Consider the following 19,435-nt stretch of genomic DNA (forward strand, 5'->3'; position numbering starts at 1 on the left):
AATTTCTAATTTGTTTTTAAATGTTATCGTCTCTCTCCACCTTTGAGTTGTTTTGGATAAACATTTATTAATGTTACTGATTTTCTCAATGAACTAATTCTTTGTTTCACTGATTCTTTATATTTTTTGTTTGTTTCTATTTTATTGATTTCAGCCCTGTGTTTGATTGTTTCTTGTGGTCTACTCATTTTAGATGTGATTTTTTTCTTTCTGTTCTAGGGCTTTCAGGTATGCATTTAAGTTACTAGTATGAGATCTTTCCGATTATTTTATGTAGGCACTTAGTGCAATGAATTTGCCTCTTAGCACCACTTTCCCTCTGTCCCAAAATTTGGGTATGTTTTGTATTCATTCAGTTATAGAAAGACTTTTCATTTCTGTCTTGACCCATTTTTCATATAGTAGAGAGTTGTTCAGTTTTCATGACATTTTAAGCTTTTTGTTGTTAGTGATATCCAGCTGTAATCTGTAGTGTCTGATAGGATGGAGGGTGTTATTTCAGTGTTTCTGTATCTGTTGAGACTTGCTTTGTGTCAGAGCATCTGATCAATTTTGGAGGAAGTTCCATGAGGTGCAGAAAAGATGTATTCTTTTGCATCTGGGTAAAATATTCTGTAAATATCTGTTAGGTTCATTTGGTTTATAACATGTTAGACCCAGTATTTCTGTTTAGTTTTTGTCTAGATGGCCTGTCTATTGGTGAGAGAGGGGTATTGAAGGGGTCAATGTGTGAGGATTATTTTTCTGACTTAAGTTGAAATGCCTGCTGGACTTTGCTGGACTTAGAGCATGGGATAACATGATAAGTGGGGAGCAAGTTTGGAAGGGGAAGTTCTAGGTGACTCATTGTGGATGGGAACAGAGAGAAGGAGGCCATAGCTGATTTGGGGGTGGGAGTCAGGGGGTTGGATTTGGAGGAGAGGAAGGGGTTGTGAAGAACTGAAGTTAGTCTACCTGCTTAGCTGGCCAGGGAATCAGTCATTGGGGTTTTAAATGTATCATTGGCCCTTTCAGTTAGGTAAATGGAGGGGAATGAAGGCAGCCTAAGTGCTATTTCCTGTTTGTACAGCCTGTACTTCACGTGCCAACATAAAACCTCAATTTAAAAAAAATGTCTTTCTTCCTCTGTGTGTACTTATGTGTATGTGTAAAAATGTGAGTGTAGCAAAGGATAACCAGACTACAATCCACAACCTCAGAGAAGCTAGGTAAAAAGGAGGACCCTAAGAGGGACACATATGGACGGCCCCCGGAAGGGAAAATAGTTAAGATCTCCTGTGTAAATGAGAGGGGAAGGGAAGAAGGGAAGGGATAGGGGATGAGAACAGGAGGAACTGAAATGGCCAAGTGGAGGGAAGCATGGAGACGGAGAGCAATGAAAGAGATATCTTGGTAGAGGGAACCATTATGGGGTTAAGGAGAAACCTGGTGCTAGGGAAATCCACAAGGATGACACCAGCTAAGACTCCTAGCAATAATGGAAAGGGTGCCTGAACTTACCTTCCCCTATAATTAAATTAGTGACTACCCTAACTGTCATCATAGAACCTACATCCAGTAACTGATGGAAGCAGATACAGTGATCCACAACCAAGCACTGGGCTGAGCTCCTAGACTTCAGTTGGAGAGAGGGAGGAGGGATCACAGGAGCAAGTGAGGTCAAGATCATGATGGGAAAAACCACAGAGACAGCTGACCCAAGCTGGTGGGAGCTCATGGACTCTGGCCTGTGCTGGGGATATGCATGGGCCTGAACTAGGGCCTCTGAATGTGGGTGACAATCATATAGCTAGATCTGTTTGGGGAGCCCCTAGCAGTGGGACCCAGACTTGTCCCAGGTGCATGAAATGGCTTTTTGGAACACATTCCCTAGGGTGGGACACCTTGCTCAGCCTTGACACGGGTGAGGGGCTTGGTCCTGCCTCAACTTAGCATGCCAGACTTTGCTGACTCCCCAAAGGAGACCTTACCCTCTCTGAGTAGTGAAAGGGGGATGGGGTGGGAGAGGGGGGTTAAAGAAGGGGAGGGAGGGGGGACTGGGATTGGTATGAAAAAAAAACTTTTTTTAAAAATAAATAAAAAATGTGAGCTTGGTGCATATGTGTGGTGTACACATGGACATGTGCAGATATGTCCACACAGATGATACTGAGGAGGACTTTGGGTGTCCTACTCTACCACTGTTATCTTATATCCTTGAGAAAAGGTCTCTCCCTGAACCTGGAGCTAAGTTTGCAGCCATCAGGTCCCAGAGATTTTCCTGTTTCAGCCTTCCAACAGTGCTGGAGTTACAAGCCATTCCTAACCATGATCCAGTTTTTATCAGTGTTCTGGGTTTTTAACTCAAGTTCAATTGCTTCCATGGGTAATATTCTTAACCACTGTGCCATCTCTATAGCCTTAAAACTTACGTTTCAAAAATAACAAAATAATTTTAATGAACAATCTGTCATGAAATCAATTACGAGGCCTTGAGCAGTCTCAAAATAAGTTGTATGTGTGGTAGCCAAGAAAACTGTATTTTGATGGCTCTCTCTTCTTACCTTTGTAATGCCCCTTTGTGGTTAAACATCCTTGAGGCTGTGGATAGGTTTCCCCCGCTGTAACAAAACCTATCAGTACATTTTCCCATAGCAGTCACAAAATGCCTTGGCACTATTAGAATATCATGCCATTGTGCTCTCAGCTTCCCTCCCATTTAGTGAACTTTTCTGAAGGACTGTGGAAATAAATACCCTGAAAGGAGATCAATCCATAATACGGGAAGGAAAAGGGAGTCAACTTATTCCATGATTGTAATCATCTCATAAATATTTTTCTTTTAAATCCACAATGAAAACCCATTGTATTGCCAACGCTACCTTGGAACAGCCCAGTTAAGTATCTTTGGGGTGCTTGCTTTGCAGAGGCATAAAGGGTGTCCCTTGAATGAATTTTTTATGAAGAAAAACTAAGCCCCCCCCCCTTTTTTGGCATGGGGACTAACATACATAAACACACTGCACGAATATTTAACGAATTACCAGGAAAGGCAGTAACCAAAACGGGAAACGGTACTATGACTGTGAGATCATATCAGTAAGTATGAAACCAGACTGTCGTTATAGATAGATAGATAGATAGATAGATAGATAGATAGATAGATAGATAGATAGATAGATAGATAGATAGATAGATATGATGGATGGATGGATGGATGGATGGATGGATGGATGGATGGATGGATGGATGGATGGATGGATGGATGGATGGATGGATGGATGGATGGATGGATGGATAAGCCTTCATAAGGCAGTATAAAGTTCACGTCCACGGGTCTGCAGCCACGTATTGTCAAACCAACAGCCAGAAGGCTGTGCTTTAAAGCAGATGCCGTAAAAGGCTACCTCCGCCCCGGGCGTCCTGCTTTGCGGCAGCGCCAGGCGGGAAAGTGCGGGGCGGTTGGAGCGTCCGCGCCCCGCCCCCGCCTGCTTTCCGGTACTCTGGAGGCGAGCAGGCTGGGACCCAGCGCTGGGCGCCGCTTAACACCCCCTCCCCGTCGCCGGTACCATGGAGGCGGCGGTGGATGCCGAAGTCGAACCTGAGGATGGCGACAGCAGCTGCGGAGACGTGTGCTTCATGGACAAAGGCCTGCAGAGGTAGCTGCCGCCACCCGGTGGGACCTCGGGTCGGTCGGCTGGGAGGTGGGGTAGGGGAGACGGGTAGGTTCCCCTCTGCCCGCCCAGCACAGCCCCGGGTACCTCTCCGTCCTCCCAGCACAGCCCCGGGTTCCCCTCCGTCCTCCCAGCACAGCCCCGGGTACCTCTCCGTCCTCCCAGCACAGCCCCGGGTTCCTCCCCGTCCTCCCAGCACAGCCCCGGGTTCCCCTCTGCCCTCCCAGCACAGCCCCGGGTTCCTCCCCGTCCTCCCAGTACAGCCCCGGGTTCCTCCCCGTCTCAGCACAGCCCCGGCTACCTCTCCATCCTCCCAGCACAGCCCCGGGTTCCTCTCCGTCCTCCCAGCACAGCCCCGGGTTCCTCCCCGTCCTCCCAGCACAGCCCCGGGTTCCTCCCCGTCTCAGCACAGCCCCGGCTACCTCTCCATCCTCCCAGCACAGCCCCGGGTTCCTCTCCGTCCTCCCAGCACAGCCCCGGGTTCCTCTCCGTCCTCCCAGCACAGCCCCGGGTTCCCCTCTGCCCTCCCAGCACAGCCCCGGGTTCCTCTCCGTCCTCCCAGCACAGCCCCGGGTTCCCCTCTGCCCTCCCAGCACAGCCCCGGGTTCCCCTCTGCCCTCCCATCACAGCCCCGGATTCCTCCCCGCCCTCCCAGCACAGCCCCGGGTTCCCCTCTGCCCTCCCAGCACAGCCCCGGGTTCCCCTCTGCCCTCCCATCACAGCCCCGGATTCCTCCCCGCCCTCCCAGCACAGCCCCGGGTTCCCCTCTGCCCTCCCATCACAGCCCCGGGTTCCTCCCCGTACTCCCAGCACAGCCCCGGGTTCCCCTCTGCCCTCCCAGCACAGCCCCGGGTTCCCCTCTGCCCTCCCATCACAGCCCCGGATTCCTCCCCGCCCTCCCAGCACAGCCCCGGTTCCCCTCTGCCCTCCCATCACAGCCCCGGGTTCCTCCCCGTACTCCCAGCACAGCCCCGGGTTCCCCTCTGCCCTCCCAGCACAGCCCCGGGTTCCCCTCTGCCCTCCCATCACAGCCCCGGATTCCTCCCCGCCCTCCCAGCACAGCCCCGGGTTCCCCTCTGCCCTCCCATCACAGCCCCGGGTTCCTCCCCGTACTCCCAGCACAGCCCCGGGTTCCCCTCTGCCCTCCCAGCACAGCCCCGGGTTCCCCTCTGCCCTCCCAGTACAGCCCCGGGTTCCTCCCCGTCCTCCCAGTACAGCCCCGGGTTCCCCTCTGCCCGCCCAGCACAGCCCCGGGTTCCCCTCTGCCCTCCCAGTACAGCCCGGGTTCCTCCCCGTCCTCCCAGTACAGCCCCGGGTTCCCCTCTGCCCTCCCAGCACAGCCCCGGGTTCCCCTCTGCCCGCCCAGCACAGCCCCGGGTTCCCCTCTGCCCGCCCAGCACAGCCCCGGGTTCCCCTCTGCCCGCCCAGTACAGCCCCAGGTCCCTCCCTGTCCTCCCTGCCGAGCCCGGGCTCCTTCTATCCTCTCTTCTTCGCTCCCTTTCCATTCCTGCTACCTGTTGCTTTTTCTGGTTTCCTTTCTCTGAGCCTGAAAAGTGGCGGCTGGGGCTTGCATCCCGGTCCAGCTGCTTGGCGAGCCTGTTCCCCACCCACAGCTCTTGCCACAGTTTTCACGCGTTTTTAATTCCTTCTGCACAAGGCACCGTCAGACACACATCCATATACTTGTTGAAAGTACCACAAGTAACTTTTAGCTGACCCTGTTTCATGCTGCCATACCATTCAGTGCTTTTGTCCAGACTCCTATCTTTTTTCCTTTCTTTTTTTTACTTTATTTATTCAGTGTTTCACATTTCACATTTGATCCATTCATTTCCCCTTCCTTTTGCACCCACCCATGCAACTCCCCAAATAAAACAAAATTTAAGAGAAAAAAAAATAAAAATCTGGTCATGGAAGCTGCAGTGAGTCACCCAGTAAACCCTTTTGTCCATATATCTTTACTTGCAAGTGTTCTTGCAAAGAGTCATTGGTCTTGTTTGAAGCCTCTGGTTTCTGCTACACCATAGATGCCGAGCCCTCACTGAGACGCTTCTTGGATATCCTGTTGTAGCCATTTCCGTTGCAAGAGTCTCCCTGTCTTTGTGAGGTGCCCTACTCCATCTGAACCTTGGTATTTATAATATAATAAAACAGCTTAGTCTCGGCCCTGATCTGAGGTTTGCAAGGGAAGACGTTTTTCAAAGGAATGCTTGCATTTATATTTAATAATGTGGTTATCATTTCCAGGATGTTGTCTATGTGAATGTTACATGTATTATTACTAATGCCCACAGCAAGTCTGCAAGATTGTTTTTCTAATAAGCAATGAATTTGGGACTTTCTGTTTTAGATACATTATATAAATTGTCTGACAATTCAACTAATGAGCAATTAAATTCAGCAATATTAATTTCTGATGTGTTAGAAAACAGTTGGCCATTAAGAGCATATGGTAATAGCACAAGATCTGGCCCTAAATAATTCTGTAAATGATAGAAGCTAGATAATTGGCAAATACTTCAAACAGGCACCTTTAGAAATTGGTTTCCTTGCTGCCAGTTAGTATGTTCCCTGCAACTTTATAGTGGCCAGCATAAAATGTAGCACAGATGCCCCTGACCGTTATGTGTGTTGTTCCCAACTGCATTCATCTAGCACCTCTGAACTGTGCTCTGTAGTTCAGTGGAGCTACTATTATGTCCTACGAGGCAAGTTCCACTTACAAGTGATATTTGAGGGAGTAGAGAGATGATTTCTGTTTAGTGGAAATGCATTCCAGCCTGCAGTTACAGAGGACAAGAGCCTTTCCATCAGAAAGAGCAATAATTAGTGATTTTCGTAGAAATCAGCTGCATTCTGAACTAACTAGCTAACACAGACAGTAAAGAAAGTAAAGTTATAAATTCATGCATAAGATCCACATTTATGTCAGGTCTCTATTAGTCTGTTTAATTACCATAAACATGCCCCAACTGCCTAAGAGTTGTACAGATTAAGTAAGAAAAAGAAACAGCTTTAAAGGTTGCAGCTCATTCTTAGCTACTAGAAGAAGGGTCAGTTTTCTCTTAAGTATGTCATTGCCCCTTAATAAGTCTACCATACTCGAGTGGAAGGCTGTACATCTAAGGATATTTGGACAGCACAAATTGGCCTTGCTTGTGAAAACGAACAAACCAAAAAAGACACAAAGTTGAGTAGGAAAGGGAGAATGGATCTAGAAAGAAGGGATAGAGTAAATGTGATCAAAATACATATGTATGAAGAACTTGTATGAAGTTCTCAAAAAAATGGTTACAATAGCTCAACATCGCGAAAAGAGTGAGCAGAGAAGTCAAATGGTGTGTTAGCATTCAGGAACCTTTATAATTACTGACTGTTGAATTCTGCCTTTACTATATATGACAGTAACTTTGACATGCAAGCTGAAAGTACCCAGAGTTTCCCATCTTTCTGTGATTGTATAAATGGACCAAAATATTAGTTTGCATGGTAAGTAATGAAATATTGCAAGGCAAAATAGGAAGGATTTTTTTCTAAAATGAGTAGAAGACATTCATTATAATCATGCTACTTGATTAATTTTAACCATTTGGTCATGCTTTTTAAATATGTTTTTATAACATTTTCTTTTATAGTATATCAGAGTTATCTTTAAATTCAACACTTCATGCCATCAATCTGCATTGTAATAACATCTCCAAGATCACATCCATTGATCATATTTGGAACCTACGACATTTAGACCTGTCATCTAATCAAATAAGTCAAATTGAAGGACTAAACACACTGACAAAACTATGCACTTTAAACTTGTCCTGCAATTTGATCACAAGAGTGGAAGGTTTGTAAACTATTACATGTGGTATTTTGTGTAAACGAAAATTTTAAAAAATTATGACTTTCTGTTTTCTTCCAAAGAACGGAGTTAATAGAACCATACATTTTTTAAAATTGACCATAAGACCCACTGTGAAAAATGTTTTATTTTTCTATAAAACCATCTTTTGAAATAGCTAAATACTTCAAAAACAGCAGTTGATTTCACTGCTATCAGTGTGAAATGATACTGTGTTTCGTTATTTAAACCTTATAAAAGATATATTCTATCTCCCCCCACACACCTTGTTTTTAGGACTTGAAGCACTGGTTAATCTGACTAGACTGAATTTATCTTATAATCACATAAATGATCTTAGTGGTAAGTAGATTTGCTTATATTTCTATAATGCTGAAGCTTTGCAGTGTGTGAGGACTTAGCCCAGTGTTGGAAAACGCCAAAGAATAATGATGTTTTGACCAAGAGTTTTCTCCAAATGATGTACTTCTTTCTATCTCTGTTGCTACCAAAATAATACCTGAGTAGAAAGTGGAGATAAAGACAAGGATGATCATTAGCAGAAGAAGCTAAAGTGAGGAAAACCTGCTTTAGGAGAGTAATGCTTAATCTTAAATAATTAACCACAATACTCACATAGAAAGGGGTGGTACCAGTAAAACCTCAGACACTGATAGAGACTTTCTGTATCTGGTGCCCTCTCATGTGGCTGCCAGGAGCCAGATGTGATTATTGACGTGAAATATGACTGGTCGGGTAAGGGACTGAGTATTTAATTAAGTTTGAGTATTTAATTAAGTTTTAATTTAAATATAAAAGCAAGTAGTGACTACCACATTGCACAATATAGATATGGAGGATTGCAGGGACTTGTATCTTAAAAGTTAAAATCATTTTTTCCTGTGGTCAGCATGTCTAAGAAGGTTTTGAAATTGTTACCTATTATTAAAGTGATACAATTGATAAAATTATAATAAGATACAAAGTTTCAAAATTCTTAGAATTACCTGTTAGAACTAACAGATTTTCACTAATTACTCTCATATGCTGCTCCTTTGCCTTAAAAGATTTTTCTTCCTGTTGCAGGGTTGATGCCTCTTCATGGACTGAAGTATAAACTTAGATATATTGACCTACATAGTAATTGTATAGATAGTATCCATCACTTACTTCAGTGTACAGTAGGCTTGCACTTCCTAACCAATCTTATTTTAGAGAAAGATGGAGACGGTAATCCTGTCTGTCTTTTACCAGGTAGGAAACAGTTCATTTAACAAGATACTTTTCTGACACTTAAATGTAAAAAGCATTTTTTCCTTGCAATTGGTGTTCATGACCCCCTTTCATTTCAGTCTTGAGCTTTGCAGTTTTGGGGTGTTGGGTTTTTGTCTGTTTTTAGTATGTTTAGGAGAACAATTAGAAAGAATTTATTGAGAAAAGAACAAAATTTCTTCTTTGTTAAAAGTATAAAGGATGAACAGACCTCCTTCCATGGTCTCCCTCCCTCCCTCCCTCCTTTCTTCCTTCCTTCCTTCCTTCACCCTTCTGAGATAGTATCTCTGGTAGCCCAGGTTGACTTCAAACTTGCTGTGTAGTGGAGGATAACCATGAACTCTCCCTCACTCTCTGAGTGCTGGGGTTACAGTTATGTACCACATGAATTTTATTGCATTATTAATTATGTCTTTTGAAAGCTTAAACTTACATGTTCATTGCACAGCACCCACATGGTGGCCCACAACCGTCCATAACTCCAGTTCCAGGTAATACAATACCCTCTATTCACCTCTGTGGTCACCAGGCATGCATATGGCACATACATACATAAAGGCAATACTCAGATGTATAAAAGAAATCTTATAAAAAAAGTTCTAACATTGATTTCCTAGACCTGTCTCTCTTTTCTTTCCAACCACTTAATTGATCCTTCTGAGAAATATTTAGTATTGAAATTACTTGAAGGGTTAGTGAGATGGTATAATTTGCCACCAAGCCTGATGACCTGAGTTCACTTCCTAAGACCCACATGGTAAAAGAAGAGAAATGACTCCCACAAGTTGTCCTTTGACCTACTCACGTTAAAGAAGGAGGGGGGGGGGATTGGTTGAGGGATTAGAAAGATGGCTTAGTGGCTAAGAGCACTGGCTGCTCTTGCAGAAGATCTGGGTTCAATGCCAGTACCCACATGGTGACTCACAACCATCTGTAACTTCATTTCTGACTCCCTTTATGGTAGGAACCAGACACACATGTGCACAGACATCATACAGTCAAAATACCTATACACATTTTTAAAAATAAAAAAAAAGGAAAGAAATTACTTGAACAAAACTGAATGTTTCTCTTGGGTTGCATACCAATGTAATGTTAATTTGTCAGGTTTCTCGTTTAGAGTGAATATTTTTTTCCTGAATACTTCATATAGCATATCCTAATACTGATTATGTGTCATTAAGAAGAAAAGGTGGGATATTTCACTAATGTCTCACTATGGGGAATTCTGCCACTCTTAATTCCTTTTTTTTTTTTTCCATTTTATGGTGGTCATATTAAAATAAGCAAAAGTCTTGCTTATCTTCCTTCTCAGAGTAAAATGATGCTGGTTTCATGCATTTATAATCTTGAGATAATTTTTCAGACCAGGTGGTTTCAGTGGTTTGACTTTATTGGAGATGGGATGGGGGCATGCTTTGTCTCTTCTGTATTTACTGATTGCTGTTGAAAATGTTGATTATGTAATGTTTTTTCCTAGTTAGTGCTGCATGGGACTGACTGATATAATCATTCAGGCAATATATAGTAGCTTGGTTTGTTTTAGAAATAATCTCTTAAAATACTTATGCATTGGTTTTTAACTCTGTTTCCAAGGGTACCGAGCAATCATTCTCCAGACTTTGCCACAACTGAGAATCTTAGATTGCAAGAACATATTTGGTGAACCGGTAAATTTGGAAGAAATCAGCTCAACACGCCTACAATGCTTTGAAGGACTTTTGGATAACTTAGTTTCTTCTGATTCCCCCCTGAATATAAGTGAAGATGAGGTAGTGTATTAGTGATTTTTCTAGGAAGAAAGATATCTTCAAGTGTTAATGTATCAGAATATGAACTTTAAAGGATTAGGGTTTGTTTCTGTGTCATAGGTCATTGACAATATGCCGATGGCAGCGCCACCCATGGATGTATTGCCTCCTTTGGAGCAGTTTACCAGTACACCAGAAGATAATGTTTTGACCTCGCTTTTATCTGTGTGTCCATCTTCTGAACCAGAAAAAATTAATCATGAAAACGATTTTCAGAATGAAATGAAACTTCAGAAATTGGATGATCAAATCTTACAGCTTCTCAATGAAGTAATTTATTTTTATTTTTTTGAAGGCCAATATGTTTATTACAGAAAAAGTAGTTAAGAAAGTATGAAGTAGAAATTATACCAAAGTTGACCAACCAAAAACATCATATTGACTATATCTGTATTTTTGTTTTGTTTATAGAAATAGGATTATATATAGTATCAGTGGCAGAAAAAAATGGGATTTTTTTTCACTAATTTTCTTTGTTGACTTCATGAGTGTCAGTACTTGTATTGCCAATAATATTTTATTGTTTTGTGTATGTAGCATCAGTTCATAGACATTTGACTAGTTTTTCTCTGGCAACTGATATGATTATGACCATGATAGTCAACTTTTGATTTTTCTTTACTGTGTACCTACATGTTCAGTTGCTCATCCCTATCCTACCTTTTGGGTAAGAGTTGCTGGAACAGTCTGTGTACCTAACAGTAGTTCATGAGGGTTCTAGTTTTTCCTTCCTTGATTTAGTTTTTTAAGATGAAGTGTTAACTGTATAACAGACTGACCTTGATGTCTTGCATCTGCTTCTGGAGTTCTGGGATTACAGGAATGTACCAATATACCCTGCTCTCCTGTGCCTTTTTCATTGTACATCTTCCTAGTGAACACTTTTGGAATATATCCTAGACACTGAATGTTATGTGTAGGGACTCTTAGATTCTGTTAGAGTCGTCTAAAAATGTTGGCATTCTTGTATTTAGCATTGATTTGACTTAAACTCTAATTTTGTCTATTAAGTATCAGTTTATATTTTATTTGTTTTTAGAAATTGCCTTTTATTACCTCTGGCTTTCAGCCCAAAGTCTTTACTTTTTATACCTGGCTGTTGCAGTTTCTCTGTAGAAACTGATAGTCTTAGATTAAAACATGGTCTCATTCTGGTCCGATTTGCAATTATCAGCTTCCATCTAGACTAGTCTTACCTTTTTTTTCATTTCTAATATCTTTAAATAATTTTATCTTTTGTTTTTGTTTTATTTCTTTTTCATTTTCCCAGTGTTTATAATTATCTGTAAGAAATTTGAGCGACTGAAAGTTCTTTTTTTTTTCCTTCTATTCGAGAGCTGGATTACTTGCCTTCAGTTTCAAAGATAAATAATTTATAAATCTTTAATCTTATAAAATATCTTAATATTTAAGAAGGCTTAAATAAATTTTAATTATACTGAGCAGAACTTTTAACAGGCTTTATTTCTTTGTTTCTTTTTTTATATTCTTAGACTTCTAATTCTATAATAGATAATGTTCCCGAGAAAGACAGCCCAAAAAGAGACACAGATATAACTTCTGAAAGTGACTACGGAAACAGAAAAGAGTACATCCGAAAAGCTCCTAGAAGAACAAAAATCCCGTATTATGCCAGAACTATTCAAACTATTAAGCACCACAGTAAAAACAACAGTGCTTTTGTAAGGTACATCCTTTGGTCTTAGTAAATCAAATAAGGTACACAGGCAGGAGTAACTGACTGGCTTCTTACTGTTTCATGACGATAAACCTGTCAGTTACTGAAACCAGACACTTTTTTCTTTTCAGCCTAGACACTTAAGGTTCGGTAAACTATTTGCCCCTCGTATCCTACAGTTTCTGCATCCATGGATTCAACCCACTAGTGAACAAATAAAATCAAACAAAAGAATTACATCTTTACTGACATGAACCATTCGCTAGGTTTAAAATTATTGCTCCTGATTGAACATTCACAAACTGTTTTTTCTCGTCATTTATTTCCTAAATAAATTAGTATAATGAATTGATTATATTAGGTATTATAGTGGATTTTGTATTGGATATTAAAGTTAGACAATTTAATGTATACTCACATGCATTTTATATAAAAATGCTATGCCATTTTATGTAATGCACTTGAGCATTTAGATATTTTGGTTTTTATGAGTAGTTCTGGAACCAATTCCTGCAAAAACTTAAGAATTGTATATTCATATAAAAGATTGCTTTCTCTTTGTCATTACCAAAGTTGAGAAATTAATGATTAATACCAAAATGCCACTGTATTACTCACAGTGGGAAGTAAAGCTGATACACTTGAGTTTTCCAGACTAGTTTCCACTCTATATTGTAGGCAAATCTAGCCAGGAAGCCAAGGCCTAGCTAGACAGTACCAACTAAGCTAGGATCAGTGGCAAATGAAATGATTATGTTTTTGACATAAAGATGTAGAAATCTGATGTCTGTGTTTTTATAGCAGGGGTATCAACCATGATAGTTATTCAGAAAAGACTACACCTTTTGCCTGCGTCATTCTGTTTTTTAAATGTCCTCTTATTTCAATTCTTCATAGTGATCCAGTTGTACTTTCGTGTATAAAACTCACTCAGTCCTCTTAATAATAAGGATATATTTCTTATTACTCTGGCTTCTGATAGAACTTTTAAGTTCCATAGGGTATTTAAATCATGTTTTCAAATTTTTGTATTATATGATCATAGTCTTTTTCATTTTGAATATGTTGAACACTACACATATAAAATCATCTTTTTAAAAAATCTTGACTAAATAGTGAGTCAGCAAAGCATATACATTATAAAATTTATAAATTAGCTTGTCCAAGTAACTATTACCTTACTTAATACATTTTTTGTTTAAAAATATTTATTGTATAGGTATTGGTGTTTTACCTGCATATATGTCTGTACCATGTCCTGTTGCCCACTAAGGAACAGAAGTGGGCATCAGATCCCCTGCGACTAGGGTTGCGAATGTTTGGAGCTGCCGCATGGGTAGTGGGAATTGAATCAGCGTTCTCTTCAAGGGGAGCCAATGCTCTTAACTACTGAGCCATCTCTTCAGCCCCTGAATATGTTTTTTAAAAATATTACTTACATGTGTGGCTATGGATGATTGTATTGGAAAGCATTATAAACTATACTTTGGATTATTTTCTGCATTTTATTCTTTGCAGTTGTAATCGCAAAATGAGACAGCCTTACCTTAAAGATTTATACGTAAGATCGTCTTTAGTAAACTGTAATATTTTAAGAGACTCAGACGAGCAGAAGACTGACATAATTAAAGTAGACAAAAGTGTCTCGGACGACAACACTTACCGGGTACCGTTTAGAAAGTTAAGAAAAACTTAATAATCTTAATTTTAAATATGAAGTCCTAGAAAGTTAACCGATTTTTTTTTATGAGCAATAAATGTTTGTAGTTTTATCAGAGATGGGAAATGGCTACTTTTACCTTTCTTGATTTCCAGACTTTGTGTAATATTACTGCTTTTACGTTTTCTAAAGATCAGATCAGTTGAAATGATGTTACATTCTTGTAGAAGGAGAAACCATTAGGAATGTTCCAGTTCCTATTTCACAAAGAAATAGTTCCTAATTTGAGGGAGATACTGTATCCTTTCAAATATCAAAAGAAATCTCCATGTTTTCTCAGAGAAGTATTCTGCATAACTGTCTTGTTGGTTGTCCTGAAACCCAGTTTTGGAAAAGGATTCAGAGATGCTCAAGTAATTTTAAAAATTCAAGACTTGTTGAATGTATTATTTAACTTGTCCACATTTTACATGTTGGAGTACTGGCTATTGTACTATGCACTGTAAAAAGTATACTCTAATAGTTAGGTAGATTGCCTTCTCTAATTGTCAGGACAGTAGCAGCTAACACTCATTTGATATGGTTATGTACCCAGCACTACTCTGCACTATTCTTTGTGCTTTAAGTCCATTAATTTAATTCTCACTGTAGCTTTTTACAGTAGGTAATTTATAATAATTATAATATAATAATTGTTATTATACAGTAAATGAAAAGACTGAGGCAGTGAGAAGTTAGGTAACTTTTTCCAAATTCATGAAGCATGCTTTTTTTTTTTTTTTTTTAAGTCCCTCTTGGAACAGTTAGACCAAGAGAGAGAGATGAGGTGGAAAGCTGAGCAAGCTGAAAAGAAACTTATAGATTATATCGATGAGCTGCATAAGCAAGCGAATGAGAAAAAAGATGTTCACAGCCTGGCTCTCATCACTACAAACAGGTAAAGCAAAAATATGACCCAGAGGCATCCCTCAGAACATCAAAATTACTGGACTTGGCACAGGAAAAGTTAGGGGGAAATGAATATATGTGACTTTCATGTCATTTGAGGATTTAGTGCTTTCTTGTTACATAAATGGGGAATTTGGAGTACATGTAGTTGACCACTTGTACGGGGAAGTGTCAAGTGGATGAGTATTGTAAGTAATAAGATAAGACAGGGTGGAGTAGCGGGGGGTGACATGCTTTGTAGAGTGCCATGTTTGTAAGGGGCTGGCATTGGCAAATTTCTCTTTAAGGTTTATGAATCCTAGTCTCTTATCATGTACTCATTTTCTGTTAGCTTTGGTAACACATAGCCCAAGTTTCTTAATTCTTTTCTTATTATTTCTTGTCTATTCAGTCTCCTATTTGCCTGAGGGGTTTTTTTCACCCCAGTACTTTCTTTAATATAAAATCTACCTTATTCCATTATGTGGAAATACATTATAGTAACCCCTCCTTTGATTTCTAGAGTTAATTCTGAAGTTATCCCTCCAAATAGTTATTAAGTTTCTTACTGAGAGTTCTTTTCGGGTTGTATATTTTTCTTACCTCTAAAAGAATACTAGGTCTCCAGACTTGCTATTGGCCATAAGTAGGATTTAGAAGTTGCTGCTAGTTCAGTTTTGTGTCTGTAGAAAGGATAATTCCTCTTAGAAGATCTCCTCTGAATATTAAATTGAGGTACACAGTTTCCAACCTGATCCCTAATTTATTTTAGACATTTGACTGTATAATAGTGATGCTTAAACAAACAAACAAAAAACCTATCCTACCTGTTCTTTTATATGTTGTACCTGTGTGATATAAAAAAAATAAATCATGCTAAACATGTACACGGAATGTATTTACTGTGAGAATCACCATAACTATACATTTTGATGTATTCTGCTCTTATGTGATTGCTTCTATCAACATCCTGCCTTATTTGTGTTTGAGGGATCACTGTCTAAATAGATAGAAGAAAATCCATTTCAGGAAATGAGAGAATGGCAGGGGAAGGGAATAGGGCTCAGACATCCTAAAAAAAAAAAAAGAGCCCTGTTATATGACAGGTTTATAGAGACCTCAGGATGAGTAGAAGACAGGATTTCTCTTCAGAATGAAGCAAAGCTTGTTTTAGGAGTTGTTTTATTAAATTGTATTTCCTTTTGCATTATAATTCAAATTCCTTTTAGTTTTGGCATTCTTTTTGTTGTGTTGTATTGAGTTTTTGAGGCAGCATCTCACTATGTAGCTCTGGCTGGCCTGGAAATCATTAAGTAGAGCAGTCTGGCCTTGAACTCAAAAGAGCTCCACCTGTCTCTGCCTCCCAGGTGCTTGGAATTACAGGTGTGCACCACCATGCCTAGTTTGGCATTCTTAATTTCTTGTTTTGTGCTATTTGTGATTAATTTTTGCTTTATTTCATAGTACAAGTTTTAATTGTGGTATATTAAAACTATTTCTCAACTGCTCTCCAGAATCCATTGAATTTGGGGTGTTGGAACACACTTCCTATTTAGCTTTTATACAATCTATCTTTTGTACCTGTTGTCCACTGTCCATGTTCATTGCTCTCTTGAGAAGTAAGTCTCAGTTGTTCTGATTCTACTTTTATCAACACCCATATTTGTTTGGTATCTTAAGATTAATGCCTTACGGCTCTTGATATTCTTTTGTGTGCCTTGTATCCATTGTCCTTAATATGAAGTCTGATGACTAGGTGCCACCCTATGAATAATGTTAGGTCAACAAGGGAGTCTCAGTATAGTATCTTCATTGGTTTGACTTCCTTGGACAATAGACTTGTTGATCTGATGGTTACCAGAAGTGCTGTATTTCTGTATTTCTCATAAGTGTTTTCAGGTTAGCCCATCCTGAGAAAGAAACATCTTGCTTCTGTAGTCTTTTGCCTTAGTAAATGGTGTGCCATTAATATTCTGCCAGCTACCAAAACTAGAAATAATTGTTCTGCCATCTCTTATATCTCAAAGCCAGTTGATATTAATATCTTCTTGATTCTGCATCTTTATATATATGTGTGTGTGTGTGTGTGTATGTATATATGTATGTATGTATGTATACATGTATATATGTATATATGTATATGTATCTTCTCTGATACTGAGCTCCTTGTGGGCAGTGACTATACCTTAGTCAATACTGAATGCTTTAAAAAGTTCACATCTAGCCCTAAGCTGAAACACACTTGGGGTAAAATATTGCTGTGGAATAATAAAAGTTCATCTAAGTTTCTTTAATTTATGATGAATGTTTTTTCCTTATAGTAAAACATTCGTTTCAAGATCAGGACAAATGCGTATATTCAGATACTGATCAGTATTTTAAGCCTTAACATTGATTACAATTTTCATTATTTTTTGTACATGTAACATTCTTACCATTGCACATATAACTTGTGCTTTAGGCTAAAGGATGTTATTTTTAAGGAGAGACATTCCAAGGCTCAACTTGAAATTATAGTTCACAGACTTCAAAATGAAGTTAAAAAACTAACTATTGAATTAATGAAGGCGCGAGGTCAACAGGACGAGCACCTCAGACACTTGAGAACCCTGGAAAAGGCCTTGGAAAAAATGGAGAAGCAGAAAGCACAGCAGCAGCAGGCACAGGTATCTAAAAACTACCTAAAAACAGCTCCAAAGATGCCAGGCTCTATGTAGAAATTAAGTCACTGTTGTTTTTAATAGAGCAATTGTACAGCCTGTGGATTGTGTCTTTATTCTACCAGCACTTACGTAAAGCATTCCTAAGAGTTGGTAGAAATACTGCAGGTAGTTAGGCTCATATTTTTGAGGGATAGCTTTCCAATCTGTGGGGTACTTGAAGGATTTTCACTTTCATGCTTTTGGCATGGAACCCTGTCAAAAAAATGTGATGCAAATCAATAGTGATTGATGCCAGTATATTTGATGCTTCAACTTTGTCTAACAGTATCATTGTTATGTCAGTAAAGTTTGAAAACAGCTCAGTTTTAGGTCATACCATTTAGTCAATGTTTAGAGGAGCTGGCATAAAATATAATACAATCAGGGGTAGTTACTGGGTTGGCCATAAGGCACTTAGGTCTGAAAGCTCTTAGGTCTGCCAGCTTTTCTGTGTAAGGACTTTCTCTTTTCTTTCTGGTCTTTTTTTTTTTTTTTTTTTTTTTTTTTTTTGATACTGGCTTTAGTTGTGCTCTCCCTAACAGCTGAACTTCAGCACGCCCCAAAGCTCTCTGTCACTCACCATGTCGCTGGCAGCATGCTTACTTCTCTTCTCCTCCATGCCTAAATCAAAAAGGCATGATTTTTTTCTCTTCCTCTTCTCCATCTTCCTCCTCAAGGCAACTGCCAATGTCTACAGTTTGCCTGCCCTGTGGCTTTTCTTTTAAACTAAGGGAACCGCCCTTGGCCTTTAAACAAACTGACCAGATACAAAGTGGAAGCAGGGAGATGATTGTGTGAATGCTGGAGCCATGCATACCTTGCTCAAATGAGACTGACTGACTTTAAGACACAGAAGCACGAGGATAATTGTGTGACTGTGCTTCACTCAGATGAGACTTATCCAAGAGGTGGAGCTCAAAGCCTCAGCTGCTGATCGAGAAATAAACTTACTAAGAACTTCTCTTCACCAAGAAAAGGAGCAAGTGCAGCAACTTCATGAACTTCTGGCATTGAAAGAACAAGAACACAGGTGAATGAAACAAGACAATACTGACATTCAAAAGTATAAAAGGAAGTTTCTGGTTCTGTCCCCGCTCCTTCCCACCCAGCGACTGACCATTAGTGACAGAATTAACTCATAGAGGGCCGGCAAGATGGCTTACAATGCCTGACCAATGTAGTTCCTGGGATCCACGTGATAGAAGGAAAACCAACTCCTGCAGGTTGTCCTCTCACTGCTATGCATGACATACATACATGTAATCCATCAACCAATCAATGTAGTGAACAAAAAGATTAAAATCAGAATTAATTCACAGAAAATACCATGTTTGTGCCTCGGTTAGATTCAGTCCCATAGAAAGAGCTAGGAGCTAAAAAACAAATGTGTGACTTTAGTGTCAGCATGAAAAGAAGAGTCTTCTAATAATTTCTTTATTTCTTCAAACTTGACAGAAATTGCTCATACAGAGAGGAAACTATGCTAATTAACTTCCAAATAACTATTTGTAAAATTAATCAGTATTTATTCTCTAAGGCAGTACACTGTTAACTTTCTCGACATTTCTGTGTTTTAAAGCAAAGAACTGATCTTCCATTAACCTTAGGTGATACAAAATGTTAAAGGTAACTATTTAAAGACCTTTGAATTTTTATGGACATGAACTGCATTGCTTTGGTTTTCATTCCAGGAAAGAAATTGAAACTAGGGAGTTTTTCAGTGATGCTGAGCTCCAGGAGGCATTGGCTAAAGAAATGTCCAAAGAAGAAAGAAAGCATGAGCAAGAAGTAAAAGAATACCAAGAAAAAATCGATATATTAAACCAGCAGTATTTGGATTTAGAAAACGAATTCCGTATTGCTTTAACTGTTGAAGCCAGAAGATTTAAAGATGTAA

At 39.8% G+C, this 19,435-nt stretch overlaps 1 protein-coding gene across 4 annotated transcripts in view; it reads left to right on the plus strand.

Annotated features, from left to right (window-relative positions):
- Positions 1-3,406: 3,406 nt before the first annotated feature.
- Lrrcc1 (leucine rich repeat and coiled-coil centrosomal protein 1) overlaps positions 3,407-19,435 on the plus strand; it is a 33,092-nt gene continuing 17,063 nt past the window's right edge. For 2 of the 4 annotated variants that reach the window (XM_028885134.2, XM_028885133.2), the window contains exons 1-12: positions 3,407-3,638; positions 7,289-7,494; positions 7,786-7,851; positions 8,575-8,742; positions 10,357-10,532; positions 10,632-10,841; positions 12,065-12,258; positions 13,768-13,915; positions 14,698-14,846; positions 17,298-17,502; positions 18,429-18,568; positions 19,230-19,431. In XM_028885134.2, the coding sequence (XP_028740967.1) occupies positions 3,550-3,638; positions 7,289-7,494; positions 7,786-7,851; positions 8,575-8,742; positions 10,357-10,532; positions 10,632-10,841; positions 12,065-12,258; positions 13,768-13,915; positions 14,698-14,846; positions 17,298-17,502; positions 18,429-18,568; positions 19,230-19,431 (1,953 nt within the window). In that variant the 5' untranslated portion in view covers positions 3,407-3,549. The remainder of the gene's footprint in view (positions 3,639-7,288; positions 7,495-7,785; positions 7,852-8,574; positions 8,743-10,356; positions 10,533-10,631; positions 10,842-12,064; positions 12,259-13,767; positions 13,916-14,697; positions 14,847-17,297; positions 17,503-18,428; positions 18,569-19,229; positions 19,432-19,435) is intronic. The other 2 variants (XM_028885135.2, XM_028885136.2) reach the window with 2 other exon arrangements.

Source organism: Peromyscus leucopus, chromosome 2 (genome assembly GCF_004664715.2).
Source record: "Peromyscus leucopus breed LL Stock chromosome 2, UCI_PerLeu_2.1, whole genome shotgun sequence".
Lineage (NCBI taxonomy): Eukaryota > Metazoa > Chordata > Mammalia > Rodentia > Cricetidae > Peromyscus > Peromyscus leucopus.